A 25,000-nucleotide genomic window follows, 5' to 3' on the forward strand; every position below is an offset into this window, starting at 1 on the left:
ACTCACATCCACATGGAGCTGGAGGGGGCGTGGCCTCTGGCTCCACTGAATTTCGGGAGAAAATTTCTTCCGGGAAGTTTTCGGACAGGTGCTGAATTTCGGGAGTCTCCCCGAAAATCCGGAAGGGTTGGCAAGTATGATACCGGTACTTAACGGTACCAATTAGAGATGTATGACTTTTTAAAACGCCGCTGTACGGAGTGGTACACGGACGTAGGGAGAAGTACAGAGCGCCAATAAAGCTTATAGGCCAGGGGTGTCAAACCTACGGCCCGCGAACAGGTTTTATCCGGCCCGCGGGATGAGTTTGCTGGGTATATAAATTAACCTGAAATTTTTGAGTGAACATCTACTGGATGTTGCAATAGCAAGCCTCCGCTTGGGATGGTTTCCTGCTGACTCCACTTTGGATGGGACCCTCTCTGCTGTGTTGGATCCACTTTGTACTGGACTCTCACGGTTGTGTTGGATCCACTATGGATTGAACTTTCACAGTATCATGTTAGACCCGCTCGACATCCATTGCTTTCAGTTCCCTAGAGGGGGGGGGTTGCCCACATCTGAGGTCCTCTCCAAGGTTTTTCATAGTCATCATTGTCACCGACCACCCACTGGGTGTGAGTTTTCCTTGCCCTTATGTGGGCTCTACCGAGGATGATGTTGTGGTTTGTGCAGCCCTTTGAGACATTTGTGATTCAGGGCTAAATAAATAATCATTGATTGATTAATTGATTGATTGATTTGTATCCCTGTAGATCAGGGGTCGCCAACCCGCGGCTCCAGAGCCGCATGGACCTCTTGGATCACTCTGATGTGGCTCAGCTGCATATTTGCCGACCCCTTCCATTTTTCCTGGAGGTTTTCCGGATTTCAGTACCTCTCCCAGAAATCTCCCCAGGATAACATTCTCAGATTTTCACCCGGCCAACAATATTGCCGTGATGGCAATGCCTTAAACGTCCTCTCGACCATGTCGTCACGTCCGCTTTAATACTATGTTATCTGAGTGCCGGCCGGCCACATTTCGAGTGCGGCTGCTGACTTAACGCGCAAGCGATTGCAAGGCATACTTGCTCAACAGCCATACAGGTTACACTGAGGGTTGTGATATAAACAACTTTAGGACTCTTACTAATATGCGCCACACCAAACAAGGATGACAAACACATTTCGGGAGAACATCCGCACTGTAACACAACATAAACACAACAGAACAAATACCCAGAATCCCATACACCCCTCCCCCTTCCGTGCGTTGGTTGAGGTGGGTGGGGTTGGGGGGTGTGGCTTTGTGGTAGTGGGTGTGTATGATGTAGCCCGGAATAGTTCGGGATACATGGGACTCTGGGTATTTGTTTTGTTGTGTTTATGTTGTGTTACAGTGCGGATGTTCTCCCAACATGTGTTTGCCATTCTTGTTTGGTGTGGGGTCACAGTGTGGTGCATATTAGTAAGAGTGCCGAAGTTGTTTATATCACAACCCTCAGTGTAACCTGTATGGCTGTTGAATAAGTATGCCTTGCAGTCGCTTATGTGTGTCTGCAGAAGCCTCATACAAGATGTAAATGGGCAGGTAAGCTGTTTGTTACCGTCGTAGAGGGCGCTAAACACACTGTCATCATAGCACGCCCTTATTATTGTTGTTTGAGTGAAAACCAGCAGACAGTCGGGAGAATGGTTGCTTTGAAACTCGGTAGTCTCCCGGAAAAATTGAGATGGTTGGCAAATGTGATGTTGTCAAGTTGCATTCAAATAAAACTCAAATATTACATTTTCATATTAAAGTGCGGACCGCGTGTCTGAGAGCCCTGGTTAGTACATAGCACAAAGCAAAAAAAAACTTTGTACGCTGTGTTATTTCATATTAAATTTCAAAAGAGTCTTGTGGCTCCCATAGTTTACTTTTTTGTGAAACAGGTCAAAATGGCTCTTTGAGTGGTAAAGGTTGCCGACCCCTGATCTAGGACAATTGTGCTTGTTTCAATACTTTCAAAGATTCCCAGTTTTCCCGAAATTTCCAGGAAATTCACATTCAAATGAACGGACGTATTCATAGTTCTACAAAGCCTTTAATTCTCAAAATGGTGCGTCATTTTTAAACCCGATTCCGACCTTTCAACCATCCACACACACTCTTCCGATATATCGAACGCAAAACATGTTTTCCCTTTCCAAAAATTCCCAGTTTTTGCAGAATTTCCCACAATTTCTCCCCATTGACAATGATTTGGAAATATACAATTGACTGCATATCCCACATTTCTTATCTAACTGGTACAACAAATACACATATTTTTTTCTTACAAATTCCCGGTTTTCCCATTAAAACGAAATACCCAATTCACAACACAAACTCTTACTGCGTCAACATTTTTCAACCGATTCTAAAAAAAAAAACCCGATACCAACCCATTCATATCATCAAGGACAATTGTGCTTGTTTCAATACTTTCAAACAGTCCCAGTTTTCCCAAAATTTCCAGGAAATTCCCATTCAAATGAATGGAAGTTTTTATTGTTCGACAATGCCTTAAATTCTCAAAATGGTGCGTCATTTTTAAACCCGATTCCAACCTTTCAACCATCCACACACACTCTTCCGATAAATCGAAAGCAAGACATGTTTTTTCTTTCCAAAAATTCCCAGTTTTTGCACAATTTCTCCCCATTGACAATGATTTGGAATTATACAATTGACTGCATATCCCACATTTCTTATCTAACTGGTACAACAAATACACATTTTTTTCGTACAAATTCCCGGTTTTCCCATTAAGCCGAAATACCCAATTCTCAATACAAACTCTTACTATGTCAACATTTTTCAACCGATTCTAAAATATCCCGACACCAACCCATTCATGTCATCTAGGACAATTGGGCTTGTATCAACACTTTCAAAGAGTCCCAGTTTTACCGAAATTTCCAGGAAATTCCCATTCAAATGAACGGATGTATTCATAGTTCGACAATGCCTTAAATTCTCAAAATGGTGCGTCATTTTTAAACCCGATTCCGACCTTTCAACCATCCACACACACTCTTCCGATAAATCAAACGCAAAACATGTTTTTCCTTTCTAAAAATTCCAGTTTTTCGCGAAATTTCCCAGGATTTTCTCCCCATTGACAATTAATTGGAAATATTCATTTGATTGCATATCCCACATTTCTTATCCAATTTGAACTGTTCCACCATCCACACACTCCACTCACCCTGGACATATACAAGTCCTCATGTTACCCGGTTCTGAAAATTCCCTGATTACCTGGTATTACCCGGAATTTCCACCATTGAAATTGAATGTGCAATATCCCACATTTTTCAACTGATTTGAACCGTTCCAACACCCACACACTCGCCTCACCTTGGAGAACCAAACTACCATTTATCAATTTGAAAAAAATTCCAGGAATTCCCAGTTTTCCACAGCCTAATTTTTACCTCTTCCTGGAAATTTTTTAACAGTCTACATTTTTCAACCCTTTTTGACCATTCCACCTTCAAAACATTCCTCTTAACTGGTACAACAAATACACCTATTTTTTTGGGACAAATTCCCGGTTTTCCCATTAATCCGAAATACCCAATTCTCAATACAAACTCTTACTATGTCAACATTTTTCAACCGATTCTAAAAAAAAAACCCGATACCAACCCATTCATATCATCTAGGACAATTGTGCTTGTTTCAATACTTTCAAAGAGTCCCAGTTTTACCGAAATTTCCAGGAAATTCCCATTCAAATGAACGGACATTTTCATAGTTCGACAATGCCTTAAATTCTCAAAAAGGTGCGTCATTTTTAAACCCGATTCCGACCTTTCAACCATCCACACACACTCTTCCGATAAATCAAACGCAAAACATGTTTTTCCTTTCTAAAAATTCCCGTTTTTCGCGAAATTTCCCAGGATTTTCTCCCCATTGACAATTAATTGGAAATATTCATTTGACTGCATATCCCACATTTCTTATCCAATTTGAACTGTTCCACCATCCACACACTCCACTCACCCTGGACATATACAAGCCAGCATGTTTTCCGGTTCTGAAAATTCCATGATTACCCGTAAAAACCCGGATTTTCGCCCATTGAAAATGAATAGGCAATATACAAAACTCTTCATATCCCACATTTCTCAACTGATTTAAACTGATTCAAAATCCACACACTCGCCTCACCTTGGAGAACCAAACTATCATTTATCAATTTGAAAAAAAATTCCAGGAATTCCCAGTTTTCCACAGCCTTATTTTTTAACAGTTCACATTTTTTAACCCTTTTTGACCATTCCACCTTCAAAACATTCCTCTTAAATGGTACAACAAATGCACCTATTTTTTTCATACAAATTCCCGGTTTTCCTATAAATCCGAAATACCCAATTCTCAATACAAACTCTTACTATGTCAACATTTTTCGCCCGATTCTAAATAAAAACCCCGACACCAACCCATTCATATCATCTAGGACAATTGGGCTTGTATCAACACTTTCAAAGAGTCCCAGTTTTATCGAAATTTACAGGAAATTCCCATTCAAATTCATTGTTCGACAATGCCTTAAATTCTCCAAATGGTGTGCCATTTTTAAACATGATTCCGACCTTTCAACCATCCACACACACTCTTCCGATATATCGAACGCAAAACATGTTTTTTCCTTTCCAAAAATTCCCAGTTTTCGCAGAATTTCCTGGAATGTTCTCCCCATTGACAATGAATTGGAAATATACAAGACTCTTCATATCCCACATTTCTCAACCAATTAGAACCATCCACACACTCCACTCACCATGGACATATACTAGACTCTTCATATCCCACATTTCTCAACCAGTTAGAACCATCCACACACTCCACTCACCATGGACATATACAAGACTCTTCATATCCCACATTTCTCAACCAGTTAGAACCATCCACACACTCCACTCACCATGGACATATACTAGACTCTTCAGATCCCACATTTCTCAACCAGTTAGAACCATCCACACACTCCACTCACCATGGACATATACAAGACTCTTCATATCCCACATTTGTCAACCAGTTAGAACCATCCACACACTCCACTCACCATGGACATACCAAGCATTTCAGTTCCAGTAACGCGTATCGTCCACACACAATTCCCAGCAGAGTTGCACATTGGAGTGTGTTTATGTGATTTACCAACCTTCAAGAGACAACCGCCACATGTACAGGAAGTGCGTGCGAAACGCCTCAACAACATCTGTTTGTGTCAGTCAGCGAGGGCTTTGTTTGGCGAGGTCTGCTTGAGGACGGTTGCCATTTTTAAACATGGAGACAACGGTGTGGCTCATGAATATTCATCAACATCTGGAAGTGCGGAACGTATAAATGAGAGGCATATAACAAGGCATAAAATTACAACGGCGTGGCATAAATACGCCAGGTCGGGTGACGTATGTACGCGGCGCTGCTGTCATCGAGGACGTGGGTGAAGTGGCGCCTCTAGTGCCATCTGGGGAGCACAGCCCCTGGTTACGTTTCGTTATTTACCGCATAATTTGAGCTAATTATCTGCTATTTGTTTAGCCCTGATCAGCCTGGTCCTGAGGGACTGTGGGTAATGTTCGAGGGTGCTGGTTCCTATTAGTGTTTATGCATGATTAGAGCATGAAAGGGGGCGGGGGTCGGTGTTTGCCCCGCTCTGCTGAGCTTCCATCCCTCGTGGTTGAACTCGCTATCTGGTAAATTGAAAACATAAGATTGCCAACAGTAAAAGGAAAACAAACTACTGAACAATCTGTCATGTAAGTACAAAAATTACATTTTGCAAGAAACTAATGAATTGTACTATATATATATAAATATATATATATATATATATATATATATATATATATATATAAACTATATTATATAAATACATACATATTTGTACATATATAATATCATATTATATATATGTAATATATACTGTTGGACTTTAATTACAACACTTTATGTACGTATTTATATACATATTTATATAATAAAACTACAAGCTCCATTCACAGACAGAGTCCCATTACTTTTATGAGCGGTTGAGCAAGTCAAAAGCCGAAAGAAAAAATATATATATGTATTTTTATTTTATTTTTTTTAATTTGTGGCGGCCGTAATTCTTTCGTGGCGGGCCGCCACAAATAATTGAATGTGTGGGAAACCCTGGTATGTATATATATGTATATGTATATATATGTATATATATATATATATATATATATATATGTATATATATATGTGTATATATATATATGTATATATATATGTGTATATATATATATGTATATATATATATGTATATATATATATATATATATGTATATATATATATGTATATGTATGTATGTATATATATATATGTATGTATGTATATATATATATATATATGTATGTATGTATATATATATGTATGTATGTATATATATATATGTATGTATGTATATATATATATATATATATGTATGTATCTCCTGATGATTGAGGGAACCCCTCATGAAACAGATCTGTAGAGATGAAGTAGTCTTGTGATTTTTTTTCCCACACCTACATATTGCGCTCTACCACGGTATCGAGCACTATTCTCCGGATAATCCAATCAAGACATATATGTATGTATATATATATATGTATATATATGTATATTTATGTATATATATATATATATATGTATATATGTATATTTACACACCTGTGTTGGATCACGCTAATTAATCACCCATCCATACATCAATCTATTTTCCACTGCTCATCCCTTTCATTATTTATTTATTTATTTCATTCAACAAAATGTAGGCCAGTCTGTGTCAGTGTGGTATAAAAGGAGTAAAACATAATTTCCGGTTAAAAATAAAAAATATATATTACTATCATAATGTATAATATATATTAATTTCTTTCAGGAATTTGGGGTGTTAGATCACGATAAATAATCATCCATCCTACCATCCATCCATCCATCCATTATATATTTAGTTGGATTCATCTATCCATTTACTACCGCTTGTCCTTTTTTTGGGGTCGCGGGGTGTGCTGGAGCCTATCTCAATTTAAGAAAATGTTGGCCACTCCGTGTAAGTGTGGTATATAAAAGAAGTAAAGCATAATTTTCTTTTTGAAAATTAAAATATATTACTATCATAATGCATGATGTATACTAATTCCTTTCAGGAATTTGTGAATGTTAGATCGCACTAATTAACCAACATTATTTATTTATTTCATTTAACAAAATGTCGGCCAATCTCTGTCAGTGTCGTATAAAATGAGTAAAACATACTTTTCGAATAAAAAATTTAAATATATTACTATCATAATGTATAATATATATTATTTCCATTTCAGGAATTTGGGGTGTTAGATCGTGCTAAGGAATCAACATTATTTACTTATTTATTTTATTTAAAGAAAATGTTGGACAATCTGTGTCAGTGTGGTGTAAAAGGAGTAAAACATAAATTTTCCGTTAAAAATTTAAAATAAATTACTATCATAATGTATAATATTTATTCATTCCTTTAGGAATTTGGGGTGTTAGATTGTGTTGATTAATCAACATTATTTATGTATTTAATTTAAGAAAATGTTGAACAATCTGTGTCAGTGTGGTATAAAAGGGGTAAAACATAATTTTCTGTTAAAAATTTGTAATATGTTACAATCATAATGCATAATATACATTAATTATTTTTAGGAATTTGGGGTGTTAGTTCGCGCTAATTAATCAATATTATTTATTTATTTCATTTAAGAAAATGTTGGCCAATCTGTGTCAGTGTGGTATAAGAGGAGTAAAACATAATTTTCCGTTAAAAATGTGTAATATATTACAATCATAATGCATAAAATATATTAATTATTTTTAGGAATTTGGGGTATTAGGTCGCGCTAATTAATCAATATTATTTATTTATTTAATTTAACAAAATGTTGGCCAATCTGTGTCAGTGTCGTATAAAATGAGTAAAACATATTTTTCCGTTAAAAATGTAAAATATATTACTATCATAATGTGTAATATATATTATTTCCATTTCAGGAATTTGGGGTGTTAGATCGTGCTAATTAATCAACATTATTTACTTATTTATTTCATTTAAAGAAAATGTTGGACAATCTGTGGCAGTGTGGTATAAAAGGGGTAAAACATAATTTTTTGTTAAAAAATACAAATATATTACTATTGTAATGTATAATATATATTAATTATTTTCAGGAATTTGGGGGGTTAGATCACGCTAATTTATCAAGATTATTTATATATTTAATTCAAGAAAATGTTGACCAATCTGTGTCAGTGTGGTATAAAAGGAGTAAAACATCATTTTCCATTAAAAATGTGTAATATATTACAATCATAATGCATAATATATATTAATTATTTTTAGGAATTTGGGGTGTTAGATCGGGCTAATTAATCAATATAATTTCTTTATTTCATTTAAGAAAATGTTGGCCAATCTGTGTCAGTGTGGTATAAAGTGAGTAAAGCATAATTTTCCGTTAATAATTAAAAAATACATTACTATCACAATATATAATATATATTAATTCATTTCAGGAATTAGAGGTGTTAGATCGCGCTAATTAACCAGCATTATTTATTTATTTCATTTAACAAAATGTTGGCCAATCTGTGTCAGTGTTGTATAAAATGAGTAAAACATAATTTTCCAATACAAAATTTAAAATATATTACTATCATAATGTATAATATATATTAATACCTTTCAGGAATTTGGGGTGTTGGATTGCGCTAATTGATCAACATTATTTACTTATTTTTTCCATTTAAAGAAAATGTTGGCCAATCTGTGTCAGTGTGGTATAAAAGGAGTAAAACATACATTTTCCGTTAAAAATTTAAAATAAATTACTATCATAATGTATAATATATATTAATTCCTTTTAGGAATTTGGGGTGTTAGATTGTGTTAATTAATCAACATTATTTATTTATTTATTCATTTCATTTAAGAACATTTTGGCCAATCTGTGTCAGTGTGGTATAAAAGGGGTAAAACATATATATTTTTTAAAAAATTTAAATATATTACTATCGTAATGGGTATCAATCAATCAATCAATGTTTATTTATATAGCCCCAAATCACAAATGTCTCAAAGGACTGCACAAATCATTACGACTACAACATCCTCGGAAGAACCCACAAAAGGGCAAGGAAAACTCACACCCAGTGGGCAGGGAGAATTCACATCCAGTGGGACGCCAGTGACAATGCTGACTATGAGAAACCTTGGAGAGGACCTCAGATGTGGGCAACCCCCCCCCTCTAGGGGACCGAAAGCAATGGATGTCGAGCGGGTCCAACATGATACTGCGAAAGTTCAATCCACAGTGGCTCCAAGACAGCAGCGAGAGTCCCGTCCACAGGAAACCATCTCGAGCGGATCAGCAGCGTAGGGTAATATATATTAATTATTATCAGGAATTTGGGGTGTTAGATCACGCTAATTTATCAACATTATTTATATATTTAATTTAAGAAAATGTTGGCCAATCTGTGTCAGTGTGGTATAAAAGGAGTAAAACATAATTTTCGGTTAAAACTTAAAAAATATATTACTATCATAATATTTAATATATATTAATTCATTTCAGGAATTAGAGGTGTTAGATCGCGCTAATTAACCAGCATTATTTATTTATTTCATTTAACAAAATGTTGGCCAATCTGTGTCAGTGTGGTATAAAAGGAGTAAAACATAATTTTCGGTTAAAACTTAAAAAATACATTACTATCATAATATTTAATATATATTAATTCATTTCAGGAATTAGAGGTGTTAGATCGCGCTAATTAACCAGCATTATTTATATATTTCATTTAACAAAATGTTGGCCAATCTGTGTCAGTGTCGTATAAAATGAGTAAAACATAATTTTCCGATAAAAACGAAAAATAAATTACTATCATAATGTATAATATATATTAATTCCTTTCAGGAATTTGGGGTGTTGGATCGCGCTAATTAATCAACATTATTTACTTATTTATTTCATTTAAAGAAAATGTTGGACAATCTGTGTCAGTGTGGTATAAAAGGAGTAAAACATAATTTTCCGATAAAATGTTTAAATATATTACTATAATAATGTATAATATGTATCAATTCCTTTCAGGAATTTGGGCTGTTAGATCGCGCTAATTGATCAACATAATTTAATTATTTATTTAATTTAAAGAAAATGTTGGACAATCTGTGTCAGTGTGGTATAAAAGGAGTAAAACATAAATTTTCAATTAAAAATGTAAAATAAATTACTATCATAATGTATAATATATATTAATTCCTTTTTAGGAATTTGGGGTGTTAGAATGTGTTAAGTAATCAACATTTTTTATTTATTTCATTTAAGAAAATGTTGGCCAATCTGTGTCAGTGTGGTATAAAAGGGGTAAAACATAATTTTTTTGTTAAAAAAATACAAATATATTACCATCGTAATGGATAATATATATTAATTATTTTCAGGAATTTGGGGGGTTAGATCACGCTAATTTATCAACATTTATATATTTAATTTTAGAAAATGTTGACCAATCTGTGTCAGTGTGGTATAAAAGGAGTAAAACATCATTTTCCGTTAAAATGTTTTAATATTTTACAATCATAATGCATAATATATATTAATTATTTTTAGGAATTTGGGGTGTTAGTTTGGGCTAATTAATCAATATTATTTATTTATTTCATTTAAGAAAATGTTGACCAATCTGTGGCAGTGTGGTATAAAGTGAGTAAAACATAATTCTCCGTAAAAAATTAAAAAATACATTACTATCATATTATTTAATATATATTAATTCATTTCAGGAATATGAGGTGTTAGATCGCGCTAATTAACCAACATTATATATGTATTCTATTTTTAAAAATGTTGGTATAAAAGGACTAAAACATAATTTTCTGTTCTGTTTTTTTGTGGAAATCCTTTGAAGTCATTGAAGTCAACGTTACAAAGGAATAAGTGAAAATAAAATTATAGAAAATTCATAAAAATCACACAATTTTATTGGAACAAAATGTACCTCAAAACTTTTGTCGCAATATTTCGAGAAAAGAAAAGAAAAGAAAAGAAAAGAAAAGAAAAAGAATAACAATGAGAAGAAAAAGCATCTACCTGCAAGGCTGTACGCCAACATCAATTATTCATGTGTTCACCGCCAAGGACGTTGAGGCCAACATTCATTCCCACCAAATTGGCCAATCACAGAGCCCGAGATTGGAGCTGAATAGGTGAGGCGAGACACTGAAATGTATTCACAGAGAAAGGCTGAAACACACCTGACTGCCTAATGATGGACGCCATCACCTTTGACCTTGTGACCCAGGAGAGGATCTTTGACTGGCAGTTTGGCAGTCAATCATCTAAAACAGCAGATTGTTCCTTGTCACATAGAGGATCTTTGACTAGCAGTTTGGCAGTCAATTCTCTAAAACAGCAGATTGTTCTTTGTCACATAGAGGATCTTTGACTAGCAGTTTGGCAGTCATTCCTCTAAAACAGCAGATTGTTCATTGTCACATAGAGGATCTTTGACTAGCAGTTTGGCAGTCAATTCTCTAAAACAGAAGATTGTTCCTTGTCACATAGAGGATCTTTGACTAGCAGTTTGGCAGTCATTCCTCTAAAACAGCAGATTGTTCATTGTCACATAGAGGATCTTTGACTAGCAGTTTGGCAGTCAATTCTCTAAAACAGAAGATTGTTCCTTGTCACATAGAGGATCTTTGACTAGCAGTTTGGCAGTCATTCCTCTAAAACAGCAGATTGTTCATTGTCACATAGAGGATCTTTGACTAGCAGTTTGGCAGTCAATTCTCTAAAACAGAAGATTGTTCCTTGTCACATAGAGGATCTTTGACTAGCAGTTTGGCAGTCATTCCTCTAAAACAGCAGATTGTTCCTTGTCACATAGAGGATCTTTGACTAGCAGTTTGGCAGTCAATTCTCTAAAACAGAAGATTGTTCCTTGTCACATAGAGGATCTTTGACTCGCAGTTTGGCAGTCAATCCTTTAAGACAGCAGATTGTTCTTTGTCACATAGAGGATCTTTGACTAGCAGTTTGGCAGTCAATTCTCTAAAACAGAAGATTGTTCCTTGTCACATAGAGGATCTTTGACTAGCAGTTTGGCAGTCAATCCTCTAAAACAGCAGATTATTCCTTGTCACATAGAGGATCTTTGACTAGCAGTTTCGCAGTCAATCCTCTAAAAAGGCAGATTGTTCTTTGTCACATAGAGGATCTTTGACTCGCAGTTTGGCAGTCAATCCTCTAAAACAGCATATTATTCCTTGTCACATAGAGGATCTTTGACTAGCAGCTTGGCAGTCAACCCTCTAAAACAGCAGATTGTTCTTTGTCACATAGAGGATCTTTGACTAGCAGTTTGGTAGTCAATCATATTTTTTTGTGGATCTTTGACTAGTAGTTTGACAGTCATTTCTCTAAAACAGAAACTTGTTCCTTGTCACATAGAGGATCTTTGACTAGCAGTTTGGCAGTCAATCCTCTAAAACAGTAGACTGTTTCTTGTCACATAGAGGATCTTTGACTAGCAGTTTGGTAGTCAATCATATTTTTTGTGGATCTTTGACTAGTAGTTTGACAGTCATTTCTCTAAAACAGAAACTTGTTCCTTGTCACATAGAGGATCATTGACTAGCAGTTTGGCAGTCAATCCTCTAAAACAGCAGATTGTTCCTTGTCACATAGAGGATCTTTGACTAGCAGTTTGGCAGTCAATTCTCTAAAACAGCAGATTGTTCCTTGTCACATAGAGTATCTTTGACTAGCAGTTTGGCAGTCAATCCTCTAAAACAGCAGATTATTCTTTGTCACATAGAGGATCTTTGACTAGCCGTTTTGGCAGTCAATCCTCTAAAACAGCAGATTGTTCTTTGTCACATAGAGGATCTTTGACTAGCAGTTTGGTAGTCAATCGCATTTTTTTGTGGATCTTTGACTAGCAGTTTGGTAGTCATTTCTCTAAAACAGAAAATTGTCCCTTGTCACATAGAGGATCTTTGACTAGCAGTTTGGCAGTCAATCCTCTAAAACAGCAGATTGTCCCTTGTCACATAGAGGATCTTTGACTCGCAGTTTGGCAGTCAATCCTCTAAAACAGCAGATTATTCCTTGTCACATAGAGGATCTTTGACTAGCAGTTTGGTAGTCAATCATATTTTTTTGTGGATCTTTGACTAGTAGTTTGACAGTCATTTCTCTAAAACAGAAACTTGTTCCTTGTCACATAGAGGATCTTTGACTAGCAGTTTGGCAGTCAATCCTCTAAAACAGCAGATTGTTCCTTGTCACATAGAGGATCTTTGACTAGCAGTTTGGCAGTCAATCCGCTAAAACAGCAGATTATTCCTTGTCACATAGAGGTTCTTTGACTAGCAGTTTGGCAGTCAATTCTCTAAAACAGCAGATTGTTCCTTGTCACATAGAGGATCTTTGACTAGCAGTTTGGCAGTCAATCCTCTAAAACAGCAGATTATTCTTTGTCACATAGAGGATCTTTGACTAGCCGTTTTGGCAGTCAATCCTCTAAAACAGCAGATTATTCCTTTTCACATAGAGGATCTTTGACTAGCTGTTTGGCAGTCAATCATCTAAAACAGCAGATTGTTCTTTGTCACATAGAGGATCTTTGACTAGCAGTTTGGTAGTCAATCGCATTTTTTTGTGGATCTTTGACTAGCAGTTTGGTAGTCATTTCTCTAAAACAGAAAATTGTCCCTTGTCACATAGAGGATCTTTGACTAGCAGTTTGGCAGTCAATCCTCTAAAACAGCAGATTATTCTTTGTCACAAAGAGGATCTTTGACTAGCAGTTTGGCAGTCAATCCTCTAAAACAGCAGATTATTCTTTGTCACTTAGAGGATCTTTGACTAGCAGTTTGGTAGTCAATCGCATTTTTTTGTGGATTTTTAAAAAGCAGGGTGCCACTGTCACACAGAGGATCTTCGACTAGCAGATTTCTGTACATATTTCTTTTAAAAAGCAGTGACTTCCTGTCAAATAGAGGATCTTTAACTAGCAGTTTAGCGTAGTTTCTTACAAAAAGCAGTGTATCTTGTTAAATGGAGGATCTTTGACTCGTAGTCGTGCATAGCTTCTTAAAAAAGTTGTGTGCTCCTGTCAAAAGAGGATCTTCGACTAGCAGTTTTGCATAGTTTCTTCAAAAACTAGTGTGCTCCTGTCAAATAGAAGATCTTTGACTAGCAGCTGTGCATAGTTTCTTACAAAAGTAGTGTGCTCCAGTCAAAAAGAGGATCTTTGACTAGCAGTTGTGCATAGTTTCTTAAAAAAGTAGTGTGCTCCAGTCAAATTGAGGATCTTTGACGAGCAGTTTTGCATAGTTTCTTCAAAAACTTGTATGCTCCTGTCAAATAGAAGATCTTTGACTAACAGTCGTGCATCATTTCTTATAAAAGTAGCGTGCTCCTTTTAAATAACGGATATTTGACTAGCAGTTGTGTATAGTTTCCTAAAAAAGTAGTGTGCTCCAGTCAAATAGAGGATCTTTGACTCGTAGTTGTGCATAGTTTCTTAAAAAAGTAGTGTGCTCCTGTCAAATGGAAAATCTTTGACTAAAAACTAGTGTGCTCCTGTCAAATAGAGGATCTTTGACTCCCAGTTGTACATAGTTTTTAAAAAAAGAAGTGTGCTCCTGTCAAATAGAGGATCTTCGACGAGCAGTTTTGCATAGTTTCTTCAAAAACTAGTGAGCTCCTGTCAAATAGAAGATCTTTGATTAACAGTTGTGCACAGTTTCTTAAAAAGTAGTGTGCTCCAGTCAAAAAGAGGATCTTTGACTCGCAGTTGTGCATAGTTTTTAAAAAAAGTAGTGTGCTCCTGTCAAATAGAAGATCTTTGACTAACAGTCGTGCATCATTTCTTATAAAAGTAGCGTGCTCCATTTAAATAGAGGATCTTTGACTAACAGTTGTGCATCGTTTCTTAAAAAAGTAGCGTCCTCCAGTGAAATAGAGGATCTTTGACTAACAGTCGTGCATCATTTCTTATAAAAGTAGCGTGCTCCATTTAAATAGAGGATCTTTGACTAACAGTTGTGCATCGTTTCTTAAAAAAGTAGCGTGCTCCTGTGAAATAGAGGATCTTTGACTTACAGTCGTGCATCGTTTCTTAAGGAAGTAGTGTGTGCGCTCTTCTCAAATATAGGATCTTTGACAAAGCAGTTGTGCATAGTTTCTTAAAAAGGCAGCATGCTGCTTTCATATTGTTAATCATCATTTAAAGGATCTTTGACTAGTGTTTTTGCAGCAGACTCTAACAACTGCAGTGTGGTCTTATCATATAGACCAGGGGTCACCAACAGGGGGCCCGTGGGCACCAGGTCGCCCGTAAGGACCAGATGAGTCGCCCGCTGGCCTGTTCTAAAAATAGCTCAAATAGCAGCACTTACCAGTGAGCTGCCTCTATTTTTTACATTTTATTCATTTACTAACAAGCTGGTCTCGCTTTGCTCGACATTTTTAATTCTAAGAGAGACAAAACTCAAATAGAATTTGAAAATCCAAGAAAATATTTTAAAGACTTGGTCTTCACTTGTTTAAATAAATTCATTTATTTTTTTACTTTGCTTCTTAGAACTTTCAGAAAGACAATTTTAGAGAAAAAATGCAACCTTAAAAATGTTTTTAGGATTTTTAAACACATATACCTTTTTTACCTTTTAAATTCCTTCCTCTTCTTTCCTGACAATTTAAATCAATGTTTAAGTGAATTAATTTTTTTATTGTAAAGAATAATGAATACATTTTTACTTGATTCTTCGTTTTAGCTTCTGTTTTTTCGACGAAGAAAATTTGTGAAATATTTCTTCAAACTTATTATGATTACAATTCCCCAAAAAATATTCTGGCAAATCTGGAAAATCTGTAGAATTAAATTTAAATCTTATTTCAAAGTCTTTTGAATTTATTTTAAAAATTTTATTCTGGAAAATCTAAAAGAAATAATGATTTGTCTTTGTTAGAAATATAGCTTGGTCCAATTTGTTATATATTCTAACAAGATGCAGATTGGATTTTAAGCTATTTAAAACATGTCATCAACATTCTAAAATTAATCTGAATCAGGAAAAAATGCTAATGATGTTCCATTAATTCTTTTTTTTACATTTTTCAAAAAGATTCAAATTAGCTAGTTTTTCTCAGTTGAATTTTGATTTTTAAAGAGTCGAAATTGAAGATAAATTATGTTTCAAAATTACATTCTCATTTTTCTCCTGTTTTCTCCTCTATTAAACCGTTCAATTAAGTGTTTTTTCATCATTTATTCCCTACAAAAAACCTTGCGTAAAAGGGAAAAAAATCTACGACGGAATGACAGACAGAAATACTCATTTTTTTTATGTATATAGATTTATTTATTAAGGGTAAATTGAGCAAATTGGCCATTTCTGGCAATTCATTTAAGTGTGTATCAAACTGGTAGCCCTTCCCATTAATCAGTACCCAAGAAGTAGCTCTTGCTTTCAAAAAAGGTTGCTGACCCTGATATAGAGGATCTCTGACTCACATGTTTTGTAGAAGGTCTTCGTATCACATAGACCAGGGGTGCCCATTACGTCGATGGCGAGCCACCAGTCGACCGCGGGGGGGTGTGTCAGTCCATCTCCAGCCAGGCTTTTAAAAAAAATAGACCTAAAAATGAGTGATCATCAATCTTCACCAAGACGTCCACTTAAATGACATTCACGGTACCGGAGGGTCTTGTGAGATGACGCTGGCTGCTGCAAGATCATTATTATGAAAATATGACCGAGAGGAAGGCCAGAAACACTTTTTATTTCAACAGACTCTCGCGCCGTCCCTTCCGTCAAAACTCTAAAGGCCGACTGCACATTTCCTATCTTCACAATAAAAGCCCTGCTTCATGCTGCCTGCGCTAACTAAATACAGAGTCTCGGAAAACTGGCGTGCACAAGTGATGTGCACGCCAGCTTTCTGAGACTCTTATTTTGTTAGCGCAGGCAGCATGAAGCAGGGCTTTTATTGTGAAGATAGGAAATGTGCAGTCGGCCTTTAGAGTTTTGACGGAAGGGACGGCGCGAAAGTCTGTTGAAATAAAAAGTGTTTCTCGCCTTCCTCTCTGTCATTTTTTCATAATAATGAACTGGCAGCAGCCAGCGTCATCTCACAAGACCCTCGGGTGCCGTGAATGTCAATCAAGCAAGCTACGGAATTTGCCGCCAATGTTTTTCTTGTAAAGTGTATGGAAGCTGGATGAATTAGATGCCAAAAACCAACCACTTTCATGTGGTATTGTACAGAAAGGACAACTTTTTTTCTCCTCCATTTGAAAATGTGGGCGTTATCATCATTACTGTCTGATTCCAATCAATGCAAGTCATCAGAATCAGGTAATACACCAACTTATATTCTTGTCTTTGTGAAAGAAAGACATCTATATGTGTTACACATGCTTGTATTATCATTAAACACATTTAACTTGTTTACAAAAATGTCTCTTCATAAATAAATAAATATAAATGATATATATAAATGAGGTAGATCCCCCTCGAGTTGGTCCATTGAAAAGTAGCTCGCCTGCAGAAAAAGTGTGGGCACCCCTGACATAGAGGATCTTGGGCATGGCCGTAGTAAACATGGCAGTATTATTAAAGCAGTAGTGAAGTCAAGTCGTATTAAAATACGGTACAAATAGTGTCATAAAAGTTGCTGTTATGCAGTTGAATATTTACGGCAAGCCTCCTTCAGTCCCTGGATGTTGTTTGACACACATTGTGAGCCACGGAGGCTAAAAGGACACTTTCAAGGTCAGACCCATACAAGTATCGCAGCTTTCATCTGGTCAGTATGCAGTCCATGAAGCCTCACCGGAGGAAGCGGCAGGTAGTTCCGTTGAGTGAATCTTCCTTGTAATTCCCGTGGAAACAAGCAGGAGGGGGAAGAAGCATCAATTCCTCGCAGACGATCTATGAAAGGCTCTTTGTCATTATTATTGCCGCCGGTGCGCCGACCGCCGTAATTGCCCTCCGAGGAGCGGCCTGTCATAACACTGCAGCTCGCAACGTTGGAACTGCAAGAAAGCCGACGCTCGGAGTTGCTTTGGAGAAAAATAAATAAATGTCTGAAACGGTCTGGAGGAGGCAGACGCTTTTTTTTTTTTTTTTTCAAAACAAGCGAGAGGCTGATCGGACGTTTGTTTTGTGTCAGGCACAACCTTTTTGAGCGTGGCATCCCCGAAACCAGTCAAGTTGGATCCTTGAGTGAATGGTAAATAAAAAACTAAACACAAACCCCGTTTCCATATGAGTCGGGAAATTGTGTTTGATGTAAATATAAACAGAATACAAATCCTTTTCAAGCCATATTCAGTTGAATATGCTACAAAGACAACATATTTCATGTTCAAACTTTTGCAAATAATCATTAACTTTAGAATTTGATGCCCGCAACACGTGACAAAGAAGTTGGGAAAGGTGGCAATAAATACTGATAAAGTCGAGGGATGCTCATCAAACACTTATGTGGAACATTCCACAGGTGTGCAGGCTAATTGGGAACAGGTGGGTGCCATGATTGGGTATAAAAGCAGCTTCCATGAAATGCTAAGTAATTCCCAAACAAGGATGGGGCGAGGGTCACCAATTAGTAAGTAAATTGTCGAACAGTTTTAGAACAACATTTCTCAACCAGCTATTGCAAGGAATTTAGGGATTTTACCATCTACGGTCCGTAAAATCATCAAAAAGTTGAGAGAATCTGGAGAAATCACTGCACGTAAGCCATGATATTACGGACTTTTGATCCCTCAGGCGGTACTGCATCAAAAACCGACATCATTGTGTAAAGGATATCACCACATGGGCTCAGGAATACTTCATAAAACCACTGTCAGTAACTACAGTTGGTCGCTACATCTGTAAGTGCAAGTTAAAACTCTACTATGCAAAGCCAAACCCATTGGCTGGGCCCGAGTCCACCTAAGATGGACTGATGCAAAGTGGAAATCAATCAATCAATAAATGTTTATTTATATAGCCCCAAATCACAAATGTCTCAAAGGACTGCTCAAATCATTACGACTACAACATCCTCGGAAGAACCCACAAAGGTGTTGTTAAAAGAAAAAGTAAGTGATGTAACACAGTGGTGAACATGCCCTTTCCCAACTACTTTGGCACGTGTTGCAGCCATGAAATTCTAAGTTTATTATTATTTACAAAAAAAAAATAAAGTTTATGAGTTTGAACATCAAATATCTTGTCTTTGTAGCATATTCAACTTAATATGGGTTGAAAAGGATTTATATTTACATCTAACACAATTTCCCAACTCATATGGAAACGGGGTTTGTACAATGATTTGCAAATCCTTTTCAACTTATATTCAATTGAATAGACTGCAAAGACAAGATACTTTATCTTTGTTATTTTTTTGCAAATACTAGCTCATTTGGAACTTGATGTCTGCAACATGTTCAAAAAAAGCTGGCACACGTGGCAAAAAAGACTGATAAAGTTGAGAAATGCTCATCCAACACTTATTTGGAACATCCCACAGGTGTGCGGGCTAATTGGTAACAGGTGGGTGCCATGATTGGCTATAAAAGCAGCTTCCATGAAATGCTCAGTCATTCACAAACAAGTAAAAAGGAATCGGAGGGTCACCACTTTGTGAACAAATGTGTGAGCAAATGTCCATCAGTTTTCGAACAATATTTCTCAACCAGCTACTGCAAGGAATTTAGGGATTTTACCATCTACGGTCCGTAAAATCATCAAAAAGTTGAGAAAAATCTGGAGAAATCACTGCACGTAAGCCATGATATTACGGACTTTTGATCCCTCAGGCAGTACCGCATCAAAAAGCGACATCAGTGTGTAAAGGATATCACCACATGGGCTCAGGAACACTTCCGAAAACCACTCTCTGTAACTACAGTCCGTCGCTACGTATGTAACTGCAAGTTAAAACTCTACTATACAAAGCGAAAGCCATTTATCAACAACACCCAGAAACGCCGCCGGCTTCGCTGGGCCCGAGCTCATCTAAGATGCACTGATACAGAGTGGAAAAATGTTCTGTGGTCTAACGAGTCCACATTTCAAATTGTTTTTGGAAACTGTGGACGTCGTGTCCTCCGGACTAAAGAACAAAAGTACCATCCGGACTGATCTGAGCGTAAAGTTGAAAAGCCAGCATATGTGATGGTATGGGGGTGCATGAGTGCCCAATGCATGGGTAACTTACACATCTGTGAAGGCACCATTAAGGCTGAATGGTCCATACAGGTTTTGGAACAACATATGTTGTCATTCAAGCAACATTATCATGGACGCCCCTGCTTATTTCAGCAAGACAATGCCTATATATATATATATATATATATATATATATATATATATGTATATATCCATCCATCCATTTTCTACCGCCCGTTCCCTTTTGGGGTCGCGGGGGCGCTGGCGCCTATCTCAGCTACAATCGGGCGGAAGGCGGGGTACACCCTGGACAAGTCGCTACCTCATCGCAGGGCCAACACAGATAGACAGACAACATTCACACACTAGGGACTATTTAGTGTTGCCAATCAACCTATCCCCAGGTGCATGTCTTTGGAGGTGGGAGGAAGCCGGAGTACCCGGAGGGAACCCACGCATTCACGGGGAGAACATGCAAACTCCACACAGAAAGATCCCAAGCCTGGATTTGAACCCAGGACTGCAGGAACTTCGTATATATATATATATAAATGTTTTTTTTCCCCTTCTAGTCCTTCACTCTGATTTTCCTCATCCACAAATCTTTCATCCTAGCTCAAATTAACGCGGGAAATCGTGGCTTTCTCGGTCCGAATCGCTCTCGCTGCAGGTGGCCATGATTGTAAACAATGTTCAGATGTGAGGAGCTCCACAACCCGTGACGTCACGCGCACATCGTCTGCTACTTCCGGTACAGGCTTTTTTTTTTTATTAGCGACCAAAAGCTGCGAAATTTATCGTGGATGTTCTCTACTAAATCCTTTCCGCAAAAATATGGCAATATTGCGAAATGATGAAGTATGACACCTGCTATCCCCGTTTGAATAAGAACATCTCATTTCAGTAGGCCTTTAACATTTGAGTGATATAGATGATCTTTGTTTGCAGTACTTCTTGTAAATCAAAAAACGCTGGAGGAAATACATAAATAATATAAATAAAGCGACTTTATGAATAAATGATCTTGTCACGTGGGAGACGTCTTGCACCATAACATCCTTTTTAGGAGGCATTTGACGGGAATATCCACAGCAAAAAAATAAAATAAAAACGTGCTGATGCCGCGATAAAACCGGTGCGTATACTTTGTAACGCACGCTTCGGCGGTGAAGCCACGTGGCGGGAAAAGGAGCGTGCGTGGGACTGACGTGTGCGGCGGTCTCTCTGGCAGGCGGCTGGACGGCGTGGTGTTCAAGTGCGGCTGCGACGTGCGCTGGATCCAACTGTGGCAGCAGCGAGGGGAGGCGGGGCTTCATGCCCAGCAGCTGTACTGCAGGAACGGGGCCTCCAAGATGAAGCTGCACAACATGTACATCCAGCAATGCGGTGAGTGACGGCCGCATGCGAATGGACAAACAATGTTCATGCCAGGTGATGACGCTGGCGTAAGGTAGGTCGCGTGTGAATGTGAATGGACTGCCAGACGTCACCATTATGTGTGGGACACCTCTGGGATAGGCAGTGTTAGTTTAGTAATGTGTGTGAATGGACATACAATACATAAGTTTACACTATATACACTTACATTGATGTTTGGATCCATATGTGAATGGACTGACTGATATTGCCATAGTGTGTCTGTATTCCTAAGGACTTGCATATGTTTACCTCATCTCTCTGTATGTGAATGGACAAACCGATGTTACTTGTGTGTGTTTTTAAGCGAATGGACAGACCGATGTTACTTGTGTGGGTTTGGATGTACATGGGCAAACAGTTGTTGCCACTGTGTGAGTGAATGGTGTTACTTTTGTGTGTGGGAATGGACTGACAAATGTTTACCTAATCTCTCTGTATGTGAATGGACGGACCGATGTTTCTTGTGTTTGTTTGTAAGCGAATGGACTGGCAGTTGTTTGCCTCATGAGTCTGTGTGTATGTACACGGGCAAGCAGGTGTTGCCACTGTGTGTGTCTGCGTGAATGGACTAACCGGTGTTACTTTTGTGTGTGTGTGAATGGACTGACAGGATATTTACCTCATCTCTCTGTATGTGAATGGACAGACATATGTGTCCCTACTTGAATTTTAAGACAGCTGTTAATCTAAAATGTCTGTATGTGACATGACCGACTTGTGTTGCATCCATGTGCCTGTATGGGAATGGACTGACAAATGCTTATCTCATCTCTCTGTATGTGAATGGACAGATCGATGTTTCCTGTGTGGGTTTGTAAGCGAATGGACTGGCAGGTGTTTGCCTCATGAGTCTATGTATGTACATGGGCAAACAGGTGTTGTCTCTGTGTGTGTTTGCGTGAATAGACTAACCGGTCTTACTTTTGTGTGTGTGAATGGACTTACAGGTGTTTGCCTTACGTGTCCTTATTTGAATTTTAAGACAGCTGTTGATCTAAAATGTCTGTATGTGACATGACAGACATGTGTTGCATCTGTGTGCCTGTATGGATATGGACTGACAAGTGTTTACCTCATCTCTCTGTATGTGAATGGACAAACTGATGTTATTGTGTGTGTTTGTAAGTGAATGGACTGGCAGGTGTTTTCCTCATGAGCCTGTATGGATGTACATGGGCAAGCAGGTGTTGCCATTGTGTGTGTTTACATGAATAGACTAACCGGTGTTACTTTTGTGTGTGTGAATGGACTGACAAATATTTACCTCATCTCTCTGTATGTGAATGGACAGACCTATGTGTCCCTACTTGAATTGTAAGACAGCTGTCAATCTAAAATGTCTGTATGTGACATGACAGACTTGTGTTGCATCCGTGTGCCTGTATGGGAATGGACTGACAAATGCTTATCTCATCTCTCTGTATGTGAATGGACAGACCAATGTTACCTGTGTGGGTTTGTGAGCGAATGGACTGGCAGGTGTTTGCCTCATGAGTCTATGTATGTACATTTGCGAACAGGTGTTGTCTCTGTGTGTGTTTGCATTAATAGACTAACCGGTCTTACTTTTGTGTGTGTGAATGGACTGACAGGTGTTTGCCCTATGTGTCCCTATTTGAATTTTAAGACAGCTGTTGATCTAAAATGTCTGTATGTGACATGACAGACACGTGTTGCATCCGTGTGCCTGTATGGATATAGACTGACAAATGTTTACCTCATCTCTCTTTATGCGAATGGACTAACCGATGTTACTTGTGTGGGTTTGTAAGCGAATGGACTGGCAGGTTTTTTTCTCATGAGTCTGTATGTATGTACATGGGCAAACAGGTGTTGTCTCTATGTGTGTTTGCATGAATAGACTAACCGGTCTTACTTTTGTGTGTGTGAATGGACTGACAGGTGTTTGCCCAATGTGTCCCTATTTGAATTTTAAGACAGCTGTTGATCTAAAATGTCTGTTTGTGACATGACAGACATGTGTTGCATCCGTGTGCCTGTATGGATATAGACTGACAAATGTTTACCTCATCTCTCTGTATGTGAATGGACAGACTGATGTTACTTGTGTGGGTTTCTTAGCAAATGGACTGGCAGGGTTTGCCTCATGAGTCTCTATGTATTTAGATGGGCAAATATGTGTGGCCATTGTGTGTGTTTCCGTGAATAGACTAACCGGTGTTACATTTGTGTGTGTGAATGTACTGACAGGTTTTTGCCCTATGTGTCCCCATTTGAATTTTAAGACAGCTGTTAATCTAAAATGCCTGTATGTGACATGACAGACACGTGTTGCATCTGTGTGCCTGTATGGATATGGACTGACAAATGTTTACCTCATCTCTCTTTATGCGAATGGACTAACCGATGTTACTTTTGTGTGTTTGTAAGCGAATGGACTGGCAGGTGTTTGCCTCATGAGTCTGTATGGATCTACATGGGCAAACAGGTGTTGCCACTGTGTGTGTTTGCGTGAATAGACTAACCTATGTTACTTTTGTGTGTGTGAATTGACATGACGTATTTACATTGTGTTGGAGTATATGTGAAAAGACAGACAGCTATTTACCAGAGCTGTTTATGAATGACTTGATTGATGAATAAACCGGCAGGTGTTTACCTAATCATTTTTTTTGTAAGTGAATGGACAAACAAGAATTTACAGTATGCCAGTACATGAAGGACATGACGTGTTTACATTGTGTTGGAGTGGATGTGAAAGGACAGACAGGTATTTACCATAACTGTTTGATGGCTTGATTAATGTTACTTTGGAGTGTTTGTAAGTGAATAGACCGGCAGGTGTTTACCTATTCTTTTTTTTTGTATGTGAATGGACAGAAATGTGGTTAAAGTATGCCAGTAAGTGAATGTACATGACATGTTTACATTGTGTTGGACTTATGTGAAAGGACAGACAGGTATTTACCATAACTGTTTGATGGCTTGATTGATGTTACTTTGGAGGGTTTGTAAGTGAATAGACCGGCTGGTGTTTACCTAATCTTTGTTGTATGTGAATGGAAAAACGGAATATGCCAGTACGCGAAAGGACATGAAGTGTTTTACATTGTGTTAGAGTTGATGTGAAAGGACAGGCAGGTATTTACCATAACTGTTTATGAATGGTTTGATTGATGTTACTTGGCAGTGTTTGTAAGTGTATAGACCGGCAAGTGTTTACATAATCTTTTTTTGCATAAGAATGGACAAACAGGTGTTTATAGTAAGCCAGTACGTGAATGACAAGTTTACATTATGTTGGATTTATGTGAAAGGACAGACAGGTAGTTACCATAACTGTTTGATGGCTTGATTGATGTTACTT

General features: G+C 37.5%; 1 protein-coding gene across 2 annotated transcripts in view; it reads left to right on the forward strand.

The window, feature by feature from the left end:
- The window catches only part of LOC133548228 (NT-3 growth factor receptor-like), a 598,415-nt gene that overhangs the window by 270,707 nt on the left and 302,708 nt on the right, over window positions 1–25,000 (forward strand). For both annotated transcript variants that reach the window (XM_061893541.1, XM_061893542.1), the window contains exon 6: window positions 21,485–21,639. In XM_061893541.1, the coding sequence (XP_061749525.1) occupies window positions 21,485–21,639 (155 nt within the window). The remainder of the gene's footprint in view (window positions 1–21,484; window positions 21,640–25,000) is intronic.

This window comes from Nerophis ophidion, linkage group LG02 (genome assembly GCF_033978795.1).
Source record: "Nerophis ophidion isolate RoL-2023_Sa linkage group LG02, RoL_Noph_v1.0, whole genome shotgun sequence".
In the NCBI taxonomy this organism is placed as follows: Eukaryota; Metazoa; Chordata; class Actinopteri; order Syngnathiformes; family Syngnathidae; genus Nerophis; species Nerophis ophidion.